The sequence below is a fragment of the Lepeophtheirus salmonis genome, chromosome 6, assembly GCF_016086655.4.
Source record: "Lepeophtheirus salmonis chromosome 6, UVic_Lsal_1.4, whole genome shotgun sequence".
NCBI lineage: Eukaryota > Metazoa > Arthropoda > Copepoda > Siphonostomatoida > Caligidae > Lepeophtheirus > Lepeophtheirus salmonis.
In genome coordinates, this window is record NC_052136.2 from 55614141 (window position 1) to 55630816 (window position 16676).

The window sequence follows — 16676 nt, forward strand, 5'->3', positions numbered from 1 at the left end:
GTTTCATCACACTATAGGGGGCCACATCCAGTTTCAATGCAGGAATGTCATAACATATAAAAACTGTGTAAAGCATGTCCCTGCAATCCCCAGTCAGGGATTACACAAATGATTACATGGCTAATACATAGGCTCATAGAGGAACATGCTTTAAACGTTCATTTTTTATAACTTACTTTGAGTGTTGAGTAACAAAGACCGATTGCAGACTTTTAGACTCTCTTTTGACGAGTTAATTTATTAAAAATGTATACCGAGTGGTCCATTAAAATCTGAATAATTAACAATAGAATTACAACAAAATATATACTATAAATAGTTATAGCAATGATAGCTTCCAGGCGGCGGTGGAAGGCTTGGCTCACGCAGCATATGTAGTCCTGGCTGACAGTGGCTTTGAGGGGCTATGTGTTTGGATGAAAGAAATTACAGACCTTCCCCTCGACATACACAAAGTTGATTAAGGGGCCAACTGTGTTTAAAAAAAGAGTTCAATAGAACTCAAAAGAGTCTTGCAACGTAGGAGATAGTTTTCTTTCATTGTTGGTATCAAAAGGGGCCTCTTCACTCTGAAAAGGTTCTTTTCACTCACTTTTTTATTACCTCTGGACAGTATGGTGTGAAACCCCGAGATCTCTTACATGGACATGAGGGTATTGACCTGCCTGTTTTCTTTAACTCTTCAGTATCCATTTTTGCCTTTTTTGAAGAGCCCTTCTTCCTCTCCAACGTTTCGGAATTGCTGAATCCGTAGAAGGTTGTCCTGGAGATGCCCAATGGATTGGAATGCGAGAATAGAAATCCGTTGATCACGTTCAAGTGTCATTTTCTCGACTTGTACGTAAGCTAGAGAGCTCAAGTTTGTTTTGAAATTATCCAAATATGAATTAATTTCAATTTACATAACCTTAATTAATTATTGAATTAGTAAATGTTCAGATTTCAATGGACCACCCGGGTTTGCATGAAAATAAATGAATGTTTCTCTCACAGTTCTGTCTTTCTCTCCCTCCCTCTCATTCTGAGAATTAATATTATACCGTCATTACTAATGTTATGTAAGTCCCTACTTTTTTTGGTCGAGTCCAGTCTTGGGATCTGCCCTATTATTCCTTGGGGCCGGTCCTATGGACGGGCAGTACTAGAACTGATTTAAAAAAAGAAGAAATAAAGTTGAGTACGTCTTCAAGGACCAAAAATATATCAGTTTTAGGACTGACAAGCAGGACTGAACAGGTTCGGGCCGACACTGGACGGATCTGGAGTCTTCAGTCCTACATAAGGACTGACAACACTATTCAATACTGCCAAAATGCAAATTTTATCCTTTATCGAATTATTTGGCCCTCAGTTGTGTCCGGTTCAGATTCCGTGTCTCCATCGGTGTCGGTTCTTTCATTTCGACGGTTTCGGTCTCGGTTCCGATCTTCCGTCTAGGTTATTTTTTAATACATGATCAGTTTGGAACAGGCACTTAAAACAAGGGCCGTCACTAGAAAATTCGAGCCCCGGAAATGATTTACCATACAAACAGGGCAGCAGCTACCTTATACACAGAATGTGCAGTACCTTAAGTTCCAACTGGGGCCCTGAAAACTTGTCTGAAGGGTGCCTCACTTTAAAATGTATTATAGTTTGGGGGAGTGTTGCATAGTTATGTTTGGGAAACTCTGGTTGAAGAAGTATTATAGTTGTCATATTATAGGGCCCTGTAGTAGTGTACCCAGATACATAAACTGTATCCCCCTGACAACGTAAAAAATAATTAAAAAACAGCTTTGTTCATTACACAAAAAAAAACTCAGAAAATTGATTTATTGATTAAAGCTAATTTATTTTTTAGAATCTATACTTTATTTTTTTTATATATTCTATATAGGAACAAAAGCAGAAGAACTGAGAACGATTAGCAATATACTGCTGTCTTGGTTCGACTTTGTCGGTTCCGGTTCTAGCGGTTCAAGAACCAGAATCGCAAGACCGCTAAGGGCATAACCTTGATTTTATCCCCTATTTCCCACTGTTGAAAGTTTGCAAATACTTAACTTGTGACCTGCACAAAAAGGACACTTTTTCAGTTTCAAAAATGACTGAGCACTTGATACAGGATCAAAAGACGACGGTCGAGACCTAGGTGGGTCAGGGTGTCCTTAAAACGAAATATTATGTGCATTAATAATAATGACTTGAAATCAATTATATGATATTTTTTATCAAATACGTGCAATGTGCACAGTATTTCAAACAAATTTTATAAAGAGGAGAGAGATACATCACACAAACTCTGTATTATTTATCAAGGGGCTTTCTCAAGTAGTACTTAAATAATACTTGCCTGCATACATATATAGTACAGCTATTAAATAGAAGCAAAAGAAGGAATACTTATGAATGTAATGTGAAAGTTCTATCGAAGGATAAGTATGTATACAAATCTTATGGAATATTTGTTCGTATATTGCGGTCGTCTTGCCTCAATCTGCATGGGAATAACGCCATGATATACTACATACAAAGTCCTTTATCCGTAGTCTAGTTAATAAGAAGAGTTTTTATATTTATATTTATGGAATGAGCAAAGAAAACTTATTCTTTCCGAAGAGAGAACTCTTACACGTCTCCTTCCTCCTTTTAACAGAGAAGAAGAAGAAGAATAAAAGAGAAAGAGAGGGAAAAATGTAGAAGAAGAGAAAAAGAAGCAGCAAAAGACGAAAACCGAGGCCTTTCTTTCTTTTTTAGTCTCTGCTTAACAGCTCTTTTGATTTGTTTTCATTTTTATCCTGGAGTGAAGATGGGAATAATATCTAATATTATTGAAGAAGAAGATACGAGACTCTTTTATTTCTTATTTTAAAAAACAAAACACATCTTATTTAACAAGTTTTTTATTCTCAAATTTCATTCTCAAAACACAGTCTTACCAATGTACAACTGACAATCGACTACAACTTCTACTCCAACAACCATATGAGCCACCATGCCCAAAGAAGTTGTTCCCTTCTCCGGACTATCTCCTCTAGTCCCCGTCCTATCTCTACTTCTTTTTGGAATCTTGTTCACAAAAGTGGAATCCGTCGCAGAATGCATGTGTAAGTCAACCTTTGATTTAACTATAGTTACAGCAGGCCCGCACACCGTTTTTGAAAGTAGAGGGACTCATCACACTGATTTAAAAAATATCTATTTTTTTTTGCTCCAATATGTGTTGTATCCGTCCTTATTTGTTGGGGCCAGTCCAGTCTTAGAATCCCTTATGTCAGTCATTGGGACTGGTCCTTAAGACTGTGGGTCTTTGGCATGACAAATTTTATTAAGACTGTACTTATAGGACTGCTGTATTTATAAAACAAATCCTAACAAATAACATAGAATCATGATAATCCAGTATATAATCAAATTTAAAAAAAAGATACCAAAAATCAAACTGGTAACCCTGTCAATTTGTAGAAAATTTTGGAGGAGAAAAAGATTAATGCTCATGTCGTTTCATTAGATCTGCTACAATTAGTTGTGACAAGGGAGGAAGGAGAAAAAGATATAAACAAGGACATTTGCTAAAATTACACCGATGTCGATCCCAATTCTACTCTGAGTACAACAGGGACTTACAATTATAACACTGCAAGAAATCCTCAGGGTTACGCTCCGTCTTTTATGAGCACACACGAATGTTTCATCTGGGTTTCAATATGATAGAAGCTATTTAGGGAAGGATGTTCAATACTCAGGAAGTAAATAATAATAACAACTGCTAAGGGAAAGGAAATTATTTCTTTATATTACTAATTACAAATTAACGGTCCAGCTACAAAACACACTGGATTTATGTAAGGAATGCTGAACAATAGCGAGGGTAAGTCTTGTACAAGAATCTGAATGTAGACAAGAGTTGACCAAAACAATCGAAAACATAATATTTCCCGATAAGCTCCAACAAATTTATAATATTAGTATACCCGTTGTAAAAAATATTGATTTTTAGAAAAATATTTAAGGCTTTCAATTTTAAAATTGAAATAAAATTTAATACACTTCATAAAATAAATTTGTTCCAAAATATATTATTAACTTGTAGGCGTCTCCAAATTCATATAATTATGGATATGCATTGTTATAGTTACCATAAGCATTTAGCAAAAATATAAATATTTGAAGTTCCATCTGTTTTTAACATACCGAACTATTACGATTCGAATGTTTTGATCAACTATTTCTTCTTTATTGATGGTCTCAACTACTTCCTCAAATCAAGGTATATATATACCTTGCTTCAAATCATCACTCAAGCTATTTTATCTATATAGCTCCGTTAGGTTGGGAAACAATTTTTTTAATAAAAAATTAAAAAGTCGGAAGTTTAATTATGCAATAGAAAGACTCGCAACCTTGCATTTTAATACAGGAAGTCCCTGTTTAACACGGTTTCAAACACCGCGGATTTTGCGTAACGTTGTGTTTGGAATTATTCTGAGATATATTCCCGTCAGTCATCGTTGGCCAAAATAGTCGAATTGTAATAGTACTGTATGTTAAAAACATAGATGGCACATCAAATATTTTTCTTTTTCTATATTTAGGTAAACATGAATTTTTTAGTTGGTGATGATTTTGTTCATACTATGCCTATATATTCATATAATAAAAGTGTATAATTTTGCATAGACGGAGGGGAAGTGTCCTGTAAATATTTGATTTGATACGTACCTAGACTTAAAACTTATTTTTTATTACTTAACATATAAACTTTCAATTAAAAAGGTTGCTCAATAAATATTAGTTAAGTTCCGTTGATTTAAATTTTAAATAATTTATGAAAAAAAAATGTTTTTAGTCCAAACCATAATTTAAAAAAACAAAGGAAAAATAGTAAAATGTGTATTTTGAAAAATAATTTCTCCCATTTTACGGGGCTTTAGTACCCAAAAAGTCCCTAAACAACGCTGATTTTTCTTGTTCCCAAAAACTGCAAAACCGGGGACACCCTGTACTAGATTATTTATAACCAATTGTAATCATTAAATGGAGGAACTGTGAAGTCATCTTTACACCACACTTACAACTTGAGTCTTAAGTCTTTGCTCACAAGGTCAAGTCGTAGAGTCCAGTAGAATTTAATCTTTTCCCTATAAAAGATATGTACTTTAAAATTGAAATGACTTTAAAAAATATTCCTGTGGTAAATATATTCTAATTTAATTTACAATTATAATGTGATATAAAGAGTACCTTCTATATAACTCTCAGAGAAATTGAAACGATTGCGGAGTAAATATGTTAAAAAATGCTCTAAAATCCAATAAAGTATCGATTCTTTGATTATGTGATCAAATTGAGCTGCAAGTTTTCAAAATATGGACTCAAGTCCCAGTCCTGACCTCTGTTAATTAATTATCTAATGACTCCTAACCCACAATTTGACAACGTAATAATATGTAATATTTATTTATTTAAAAAAAAAACCTTCATTATGTAAATTATGTACAAAGGATATAGGTACAAGTTCACACTTGTTATCCTTATCAGGAGTAAACTAATTAATAAATAATTTGTAAAATATTAAGCAAATGAATATATCATTTTCTCTGTATTATAGTACGCTCTTTTTGTTTATATATAAATAGCAAATGCTTGAGTATACTTTAATATGAACGTCTTAAATGCTCTATTAAAAGCACATATGTTTGTAAAAATCCTACTAAAATTAATTAAGGGTTTTTAATTTAGAAGAAGGATAGACGCATTTTTTTTTTTTTTTTAGAAAAAAGAGAGTTGCCGCCAACTATTTTTAATGCAGCATTATTTTCAATGAATTTTTTTTGAAGATATTCTTTGAGTAAAAATAATAATATATTATGTTGAAAATGTACCATTATTATATATGAATGGAAGTTTGAATCAAACCATTAAGAAGAAAGTAATTCTATGCTGTTGTTTTTTAATTATTAGCTGGAAATAGTGTCAAGTGCTTTGAATGTAATTCACGAGAAGACTTTCGTTGCAATGATCCATTTAATTGGACAACACTTCCTCTTGTAGAGGACTGTACAGGATGCTGTGTCAAAATGGTTCAAGATATTGGGACGGGTAAGTGAGAAAACATCCTATTAGTCTACATGTTATACAAGAGTAGGCAAATTATAATTACCGAATTAATTGCACAATTAGGAGATATTATTTAATTTATTAAACAATAAATATTTTTTAAATATTTATATCCACGCAACAAATGATAATAAATAACAACTTACAAAACCTCCATCTCTCTTCCGTAATTTGATTTTTTTATTATTAAAATGTTCATAATAGTTCATAAATATGTTCGAAATACTCTGGACCCTTCATTTTTTGTAGAAAAAGAATTCGTTCGAAGGACTTGTACAAACTATATCGAAATAAATCTCTTTATCGTGGACCACGTCTGTATGAAAGAGAAAAGAGGCAAAGGGAAGGCCTGTTATTGTGAAACAAATGAATGCAATGGAACTATTAAATATCTTCGTCCTAATGAGGGCCTACTCCCTCTGAGTCTTCTCTTCCTAACCCTTGTATCAGCAATATCTTCCAACTTGATTAGCTCCTTCTCTTCTTATCCCCCAACAATTGCTGCTGTAGCTTCTCTTGAAGTGACTTAAAAGAAGGAACCATCAGGAACCCTCATTTCAGCTCAGCTCAGCTCAGCAATGTACATACATAAATACATTTTCTAAATATTTTTTAAATTTCATTTCCCAATACATATTTTTATATATTCCTTTCCTTCTCTTAAACCACAAACTTTTCCCGAATTCATTTGTACATATTATTAAGTATGTAAAATATTGATTGATATATAATATTCCTTTGGCAACATTTGTATTTGAAGCTCTTTTAACACTTAATATATAAACTCACTCAAAAAAGCCATTCGCTACTAATATACATACAAAAATTTCCAATCTCAGACGCATAATCAAGAGGCCTTCAAATGACAAAGGAATTGCATATAAATAATATGTAATAAATCCAGGATGCACTCGGGACATTGCATGAAAGGCCCCTCTCTCTCTCCATCCTAAACCTTGTAATTTGTGTACCCTTTCTCCTTATTACTATTCATTAGAGGGCCCTTTTTGGGGATAGAGTTGGTTGTTTTTGACAATTACATTGGTCTTTTTATACCACTTTTGGTTTTAATGTACATACATTTTAAAGAAGAATAATAAAAAAATTTTTTTGTATAAAAATGATTCATTCTAGATAGGAGTTAAATATTGTAAATTTATTGTTGCATGCGTCTTAATTCACCCCAAAAACTATAATGCACTTTGACTTCAAGAATGTATGAATTACTTCACTTACAAAAAATGTATACTGTATTTTGATGCCAACTGCCAATTTTTCTGCACCCCTCCCCTTATCAGCGTTCTGAACGTTCATTGGTTGACTTTAAATGAGTTTTTGTTTAGTTATGAACAAATATTAAGAATAATTGAATAATGATTCATAATTCGTCAGAATTTGCTAGCTCCTTGATAGTTTTTGGAAATAATTACAACTATATAGAGGCGTCCGTAGTATTATATATTTATTTTTTAGGGGCTGGGCTTGGTTTTTGGAGTTTAAAAATAAAAATATTATAAAAAAACTTAAAAAAATAAATTTCAAATGTAAATTTTTTGAAAAAAAAATTCAAATATTAAATTTTTAGTAAAAAAAAATTTTAAAAATCCAATTTATTCATGGACAATTAAATTTGAAAAAATAATTCAAAGATATAATTAAATTTTCTGTTAAGAATAAAAAAATTACTAATTCATGGTTGGGGTCTACAGTCCCTCCAGCCCTCCCCCTTCGGACGCCCCTACTAACATCCGTATTAGTACAATGCCAAAGGATATGCCACAAACTTTTTTGTCGACTCGCAACTTTTTTTTTTTTTTTTTTTTAAAGGCAACATTTGATAATAAAAAACTTATGGTATTTAAATTTAGTTTTCGTATGCAAACGATTTTGGGACAAGTGAAGATGTATTAATCTTTGTGTTGGATCGTTCCTTAGACTGATTTCCTGATTATTCTCACACCCCCTTTCTGTCTTTTTTTTCTGGAGCGATCTTTTTTTAACATTCAACGGTCCTATAGTCATATGGCCCTAGCTATCTTTCTATTTTCTTAACTACTAGCTAGGATTGAATTATATAAAAACGAAGAAAATAATAAATGATTGCTAGAACGTATGATAATACCCAAAAAACTCCTTCTTTAAATATAAGATATATTGTCTCTTTGAAAGATCTTATGTCGAACAGATGCAAGGACTAGTGGCTACGCCATTTCAATCATGGCTATTCACACAAAAAAATTAAATTTTTAGCAAAATTATATTCAAAAATTCACAGCAATTATATGCAAATAAAATTTTTATGAAAAAAAATCAAAAATCCCTGGCTGTTCCCAAAAATACAAAAATTTCAAAAATTCAATTTCTAATATAAATTAAAAAATATATATATATTCAATAACATCTCAAGTATTAAATTTTTTAATAAAAAGCAAAAATTCCTTTATTCGGGTGAGTGGGAAGGCTATTTTTTTTTACCGATTCCAGAAAAAATATCTGATTCTCGTTTCCGATTAATCGTCCCTTAACTAGTAAAAACCAATATGAGGTATGGTTATGTTCCTCCACGTACCACGAGAGAGAGTTCGTGTATCACATTTTGAGAACCACTGCGCCAGAGTTAAAACCAATATGTGGTGGAATGATCCTCCTTTTTGTCCATCCATTATTATTTTATTACGTTGCACTGAATTTCCAAGCTATATCACTACGAAAGGTTTTTAGTGATATTGTAAATGTTCCGATATTTATGTACTCGTATGTAATATAAAAGTTCCAAAGGTTGTAGAAAATGTACGAATTACAAGGAAATGCGATGCAGATACGACCCCTCTACTCCAAATATATAAATATATACCTGTATATATATTTAGAAGCAAATAGGCCTTTGAAACGGCTTCATCTATGTACATTCAAATGTTCCTTGTGTGCATGGGGTACACTAAGGAGGGATGGAACAGAAAAAATAAAAATAAAACATTAGTCGTCATAACAAACATGGCACCGGAAACTACATTAATCATAATCTTGTTTCAAAATTTGGATATTTTGAACTGTTTTCAAGTAATGAGATTAATCTAAAAGGCTGTATTGATTTGTAACAAATAAACAAATATAATTGACTGGAAAAAACGGGGAAAATAACAAGAATAGAAAATATTAAATCAGAGTAATCTTTCATATACTACAAATTATTTACAATGCATCATTTAATTTTGCTATTTGTCTTTGCTCAGTAGTACAATTTTTCTTATCAAAGTTTTTTTTTCTAATTACTTTGCTGGATTGATCCCTCTTTTCTCCAACTAAATTTCCCAGCAACGATGTATGGTTTGTTGGGGAATTTATGAACAAATTTGTATTCTTCTTTGACAATTATATTTGTTTAATCTTTTTCTGAGTAGTGTGAGCAGCAAATGTATTATTTTTTTAATTCATAACTAATTTTCGTAGGATATGGTTCTTCCAAATGTCTTAATAGAAATTGCTTAGAAATTAAAATACAAACTATAACATTTTTGATGATGTAGATTTGCGGTTCTTAACCTTTTTTCTCACCACATCATCAGTCTTTGACAAATTCAAATTTAACCCCTGCAGTGTTTTGTACGTAAATATACGCTTTGCTTTTTTGTACCATTTTAAGGCCCTTAATTTTTGGAATATATTACATTCCACTTTCGAAATAGTGCACCACAAATCAGATTCAAGGTCAATCAAATGGTTCTGCAATTTTTTTATCTCAAACATGCCCGAAAACGCAGTCTAGTCCATTTTACACAAATACGACCAACAATATCTCATATATTGTTGTTTTTTGTGAATTGAAATTTGATTGACAATTAGGAAGAATGGGTGAAATTTTGAAGTAGTGATTCTTCTGTCGATCGGTCATTCCCCACTTGGAAACTCCACCCTTCCCCACCCCCAGTTGGGAATTCTTCACAGGTTAAGAAACATTGGTTCATATTAATTTGATGATTCTTGGTATTTGAAGGGTCAGTCTAATTGCCCTTAACTTTTTTGATATAAACTTATGTGAACATAATATTTCCACTGGTTTTGTCATAGCTCGGAGGGTCTCCTTTACATCCCATGGCAAAACAACAATCTAACATTCTCAAAAAGAATTATAATTTACTGTTTAAATTTATGTTAATTGTGAAACAACTCTAAAGAATAATAATATATTAACTTATATCATAGTTTATTCAAGAGGGTAAGTATATGAAGTTATAATATGAAGGAGGAGGGAATGCTATGACGACTAATGAATAGCACACAGAAAAATGTTTTATCTTGTTCCTATCTTTTTCTTGTGTAATCCATGCCTATATTTATGTTGTGTCAGTTCTTATTTAAAAATAAAAACTGCAGTCCAGTCTCAGTCCAATACAATTCATTCCCGCATATCAGTACTAAAAACCTATAAAGTTCGGACCTTCACGACGTCACTCAACTATATTTCTTTTTTTAATCAGGTCCACTACTAAAAGTACTAAGGATCAAAAGTAACCTGGTTTGCTTTTCAAACTTTTTTCGAATTTTAATTACAGCTACAGGGGGGTTTACAGGATAATATTTTGGGAGGGGCCTAGTTTTTGTATGTTTAAAAAAAATACAACACTTTTTTTTTTGGAAAAAAAATTTGGGAAATTGAATTTTTGGAAAAAAGTTTCAAAGATTAAGTTAAAGGCATTTTGAAAAAAAAAAAATTTCAAATATTAAATTTTTTGAAACAAAATTTGAAAAATAAAATTTCAAATTTTTGGAAAAATTTTTTTGAAACAAAATTTGAAAAATAAAATTTCAAATTTTAAATTTTTGGAAAAAAATTTGGGAAATTCAATTTTTGGAAAAAAAGTTTCAAAAATTAAGTTAAAGGTATTTTGAAAAAAATTTCAAATATTAAATTTTTTGAAACCAAATTTGAAAAATAAAATTTCAAATATTAAATTTTTGGGAAAAAATTTCAAAATCTAAAGTTACTCACAAAAAATTAAATTTTTTTGAAAAAAATATCTGAAATAAAATTTCAAATATTTATTTTTCTTATAATAAGCAAAAATTCCTTAATTTGGGGAGGGTTACAGCCACTCCAGCCTACCCCCTGCGGACACCGAATTGGTAAAACAATAACTCATGCAAAATTTCATTTTCTTACGATGTCATTTATAGGTACCAATGCAAGTTCAAAATTCGAAAGAAGACAGAAGTTCTTTACTTCGCCAATAATTATTTAAATACAGCCTTAGTCCTGTTTTGACATAAATTAAGGATGATTGACATTATTCTAAGCTATAAAAAATATTAATTAACTGTTTTTCTAAAGCTACCCTATGGATTAAAAAGAGAGAGTCAATTAAGAACTTTTGAACCTTCATTTCAGTATTGTTAAAAAATGATGCACACTATACGCGGATCATCAAATTTTCCTAAATTTTTTCTCTTTTTATGCTCCTTAAAACATGTTCTAGAAAAAAAAAAACTCAAACTTTTTTTATAGTTTAGACAAATGTTAGAAATGTGCCACCTAAAGATCCCTCGTTGGACAAAGTAATTTTGCATAGGTAATTTTTATACTATATGAAAACTTTTCCACACTCCCCATAATGAAAATTCGAAATAGTTTGAAAATCAAACTGCCCTAAACAACAGTCTTCAGGACCGGTCCGAACACTGGACTGGACCGAATAAATAAGAACTGGCGCATCACTACCTATATGTAATATAATTTATTTATTCCTACCCAAACTCTCTCTATTGTTTTAAAATTATAATGGCATCTTTTTTAATTCTTGTAAAAAATGTCATTCCGAATCCTTTGTTTCTTTTTTAGCTTTTAGTTTTCTTTTTTCTATTCTTTGATTGCCCATCTTTTCCACCTACATATCTATTTTTCAAATATGATTCAACTATTTCTATAATTTGGTGTCCTTCTCATTTTAGGTTCAGCCTCACTCAAGAGAACTTGTACCACCAAAATCCGGATCAATTTCTTTATGGTAGGGCATGTTTGTATGTCAGAGTCGAATAATCGTGGACATATGTGTTTCTGTGAGGCAGATCTATGCAATGGAGGAGACTCATTCCAGAAGGGAATCTCCCCCGGCCTATCTTCTTATTATCTATTATTTTTGCTACTATTTTTAATACAGTGTGATTTGCTCTATCCGAGCCCAGTTGTTACTTGGACAACGACCCTTCGGTAGCAGCCTTTTTTTATGCCATGATCGAGAAGAAGAAATATCTGGGGTCAATGATTTCCTCTGTAGCAGTGGCGTCCACAGGATTATATATATATATATTTGGGGCATGGATTTTTGAAAGATTATAATTTTTTTAAAAGTCTCAAAAATCCATTGCTATTCACAAAAAATTAAAGTTTTAGGAGAATAATTTGAAATATTAAATTTTTTCGAAAAAAAATTCAAAAATTCACAGCTATTCACAAAAAAAAAATTTTTTTTGCTCTACTGCATAACTTGGCGGGAATTGCTTTTTTAGTAAACAAATCTTTCAAAAAAAAAATTCCCACTATTTTTGCATACATTTGTTTTCATCCTGACCCCCAAAAAATGTAGCAAACAATCCTTAATTTGGAGGCGGTGCAATAGCCCCTCCACCCCACCCCCTGCAGACGCCTCTTTACAGTCATCATCAAATTTCATCATCCCTCCAAATTCACCTTAGAATTCCTTGAATTCGTCACATGCACACCCCCTGATCATATAATATTATAAATCTGGAAGCGAAGGCTCAAGCGAGCCTTCCATACAAAGGGAGTAGAAGAACTGAGAAATTACAATACATAAGTTCAAAAGGGCATTTTTCAATATATCTAAAAAAAAGTATTCATTAGAATTGAATGGTCAAATATATACTTATATTAAAAAATAAGGCCTGTGAAATTCATAAATTACAGTTTTTATGAAGCTATTTAATTCCAATATCAAGCTTATGACTGTGAATCTGTGTTTTTTCCATAAAAATGGCTAATAAAAATGACAAATGGCCTTTTAGTAATGTCATTGTAGTGGTTTTTTAGTTTTTATACTCTATTTGTAGCGGGCGCGCTTGAGCCTTCACTTATAGGTTTCTAGTATTAAATGCTGTGATTCAGTAATCCATGGATCGCTCTCTCGTACCCCCAGTTTTTTTGGTTTTTTTTTTGCATATGAACGTTGTTGTATTTAGCCGTTGTTATTATTATTATTGAATATATTTTAACTCCTCTTTCTGTCAAGAGATTAAAAATCAGCTTTTATTTCTAGATAGTATATATATATATATATGTTTCAATCAAATCACCCCATAATTCTCATTTAAAAGAAACTCATGTAATACATAAAGTCATTTTTCCACTGTTTTTTTTTTTTATCTCTTAAATCTGTCCATTTCTTGACTGATCTTCTATCTACTATGAATGTACTTGCTACTGCAAAAATGCTTTGCATAACTCATTCTTTATATGAATAGCTACTTTTTTTTATGAGTCTTTTTCAAATAAAACATAAGCATTTGGATAGTTTTTCTACCATAAAGTGTGTGGATTTTATTTGTTCTATAAATGTATTTATTTATTTGTATGAATTGTAATGCCTAATTAGTAATTACTATTAATGATAATACGCTTCTGTAAATGACTATCAATAAATAAAATTTGATGTAATAATATCTTTAAGTCCCTTATTTAAAATATTTGGATACATTATTTTAAATCATGGGTATTTTGAGCATGTTTAAATAAAGAAGTAACCAAAAATTTACATGGTGATCGTGCAAGTTTGAAAATTGTTTTAGTGATGACATTAGCTACAATCAAATGGGGGCAATGGAGGAGAGGGAGAATGAATAAACAAGGACATAGTCAATAATAATTACTCCTTTGTGGATCCTCAATTCTTCACTGAGTCTATCAAGAACTTTCAATTATTACTCCGCAACAAATCTTGAATGTTATTCTGAGTCATTTATGAGCTCATAATAATGTTCAAACAGGTTTTTGATATAATTGAATGTAGTAGAAAATGAAGCTTAAAAAAAAGTAGATCTAATGCAGTAAGTACTCTGGTTCGTAGTGATGGAACGGTAAAAAAACAACACTTCAAGCTTATAAAGATATATATTTATTTTATTGGAATTATGGAAGTCAATTAATTATTTCATATTATTTGTTTCATTTCAGTGAAATAGGTAAATTGGTTATGCAAAAATATGGATTTTCAATAGAATATTGGATTTGTAGATTTAAAAAAATGGAGAAATGAGTCCTTAGATTCGTTTGCATTTAATTTTTACTCTAATATCGGACATTTTCTGATTATTTTTATCATCAAACGTCAATTTTCAATTTTTTTATTATTATCGAGGTTTTTTTTTAAATTATTCAACATAACCTTTTTTGGTTTTGCAAGTACGAAAAAAATCTTGGTATGTTTTTGTTCCTCTTTACAATGTTAATAAATGCTATTTTTTTCAAATTAGTGCAAAACTGATTTTTGCAATTTTTGTCGTGAATTTTGATTTAGAAATTTTTTCATGCATAAACGTCGTAATATTATTTATTTGAAGTTTATGTCGTGTTTTTTTAAAAATTCATAATAATACATTTCATATAATATACCGAGTGATCCATTGAAATCTGAACACTTTGAATTTTAAACTTTATCAAGTTATAATTTATTAATCAATAATAAAATTTTAACAAAATTAATGCTTTAAGTAGATGCGTGCCTGAGCTCAATTAATAATTAATGTAGCTGCCATTAGCGGCAATGATGACCTCCCAGTGGTGGCAGAAGGCCTGACACCCTCTACGGATATAGTCATCTGTCATGTGTCTGTGAAGATCTTCTTATTTGAGAAGATCTTCACAGTCGACGGATGATTCTTTAAGTAATTAAGAACTTTTTTTCATCTCTCAAGCTTTAAGGCCTTCATCCTGTTGGTGAGGAGATGTCTTGGATTCCTGCTCTTAAGACCGAGGTCATCGTAAACTGCCTTACTGATGGGGATCTTGTCTGATTGAACTCACCAGCCAAAAGGCGCATTCATGCTGTTGGATCTTCCTTGATCTTTGCTTCTGTGGACTTGAAAAATGTTTCATCTCGCTTCAAACCATTTCCTCCACTTCCTGCCTTCCTTTTGAATCCTTTACCATTCTCTTCGGTCACCCTGATGTTCCGGAATGGCCTTTAGAAAAACCACACATGTATTGGAACATTACTTGAGATATCATTTGAAACCTTAATTAGCTCAAAAAAAAAAAATAATAATAATAATGACGGGGAAAATTTCCATGTCGCACTCTGTATATTTTTATTTTTATATCCAACACCAGTAAAGATATATTTTTCTGTCCATTCCTTGTTGAATACACATAATTATTTTTCAATTGTTTCCAACTGCTTTTTATGGGTAAATTGATGAAATAATAAAAAAAAAGGATCAATACTTAATCACATTTTGAGTGAGATTAAGTTCAGATTATGGTTTTGTATTGAAAAAAAGGAGACCTAGCTCGAGTCTGACTATATAGTCGAGGCGTGCAAGAGATTTAAACCTTGCATTGAGGCAATTATTGAAGCTGAGGGCTCACATATTGAATAAAAGTTATGCCCATTTTGATTTACAGATGATTTTCTTAACTCTAAATGTCCTCTCAAACCTCTCGTTCTAATTTTACTCATCAAAAAAGATATAAAACTGTAGCACTGGATATGATCAATCCTGTATGTTTAAAATACTATGTACATATTTCCTATTATACATTAATGTCACGAAGTCATATAAGTATCACTGTCAAAGTAGTGTGACATTTATATAATATATGTAATGTACTTATATATTTTAACTCCTCCACGACTTTTCTCGGTCATACTGGTTCCTTATATTTAGACTTGACATTGTTGTAAGGAAAGAAATAAGTATAGAAGTTGGAAAAGGAAAATCAGTGGCTGTGTGTGCTCTTTCTTCTTTTTTGTTCATTATTTAGTAAGCTGTCGTGGTGTTCACTTCAACTTCTGAAGTAAGCATTCCAAACTATCTTTGTTTTAATAATGCATAGTAAAATTAATATATAGGAATTAAAATATAATTATAATTTTCTTGTAAGAATCAAAAATTCCTTAATTTGGTGGGGGGAGGGGTTCAGGTATCTTCCTGCAAACGCCCCTGGGTTAATATTTCTTCTGAACAATTAGGATTTTCAAAAGTTTTCATGAGTCCCAGTGCACTGGTATCAGACTGTTTAACATAATTTCTGGATATTTTTCATTTATAGCCTAACATAAGCAAAACATATAGTGTTTAACAAATATGAATCATTTCTATATTCTTTCAATATAGGTTTTAATCACATCTTTTATAAACCGATTGATTCCGTGATGTTGAACTTTTTTTTTCAGTTGATCATCCATCAGTATGAATTTTAAGACAATTTTTGTATTCATTCTGTTGGAAGAATATTAGTTTTCTTGTTATACTTTTTTTTAGTGACTGCCAGTATTCTTGCTTTATCATAAACTTGTGGAATCTGATTTTAACACACTGCTTCATATTTCATTTTTTGTTCA

At 31.2% G+C, this 16676-nt stretch overlaps 1 protein-coding gene across 4 annotated transcripts; it reads left to right on the forward strand.

The window, feature by feature from the left end:
* The first annotated feature begins 2311 nt into the window (after window positions 1-2311).
* On the forward strand, window positions 2312-13776 carry LOC121120234 (UPAR/Ly6 domain-containing protein qvr). 4 transcript variants are annotated; one of them, XR_005864965.2, is made up of 4 exons: window positions 2312-3089; window positions 5947-6084; window positions 6352-6682; window positions 12049-13776. XR_005864965.2 is itself a non-coding variant. In XM_040715077.2 (3 exons), exons 1-3 carry the CDS (start codon window positions 2978-2980, stop codon window positions 12309-12311), a joined length of 513 nt encoding a protein of 170 aa, XP_040571011.1. In that variant the 5' UTR covers window positions 2389-2977; the 3' UTR covers window positions 12312-13776. The 4 variants fall into 4 exon arrangements, 2 of the variants coding, with proteins under 2 accessions (XP_040571011.1, XP_040571009.1); XR_005864966.2 differs by lacking the exon at window positions 12049-13776 and adding an exon at window positions 10581-10787 and having other exon boundaries at window positions 2395-3089; XM_040715077.2 differs by lacking the exon at window positions 6352-6682 and having other exon boundaries at window positions 2389-3089.
* Window positions 13777-16676: the final 2900 nt, after the last annotated feature.

Bases quoted from the DNA above. Each gene is read 5' to 3' on its own strand.
- LOC121120234 (XM_040715075.2), top strand. From the start codon at position 2,978: ATGCCCAAAGAAGTTGTTCCCTTCTCCGGACTATCTCCTCTAGTCCCC. The intron at 3,090-5,946 runs GTAAGTCAACCT...TTTAATTATTAG, and splicing joins ATCCGTCGCAGAATGCATGT to CTGGAAATAGTGTCAAGTGC. The intron at 6,085-6,351 runs GTAAGTGAGAAA...CATTTTTTGTAG, and splicing joins GGTTCAAGATATTGGGACGG to AAAAAGAATTCGTTCGAAGG.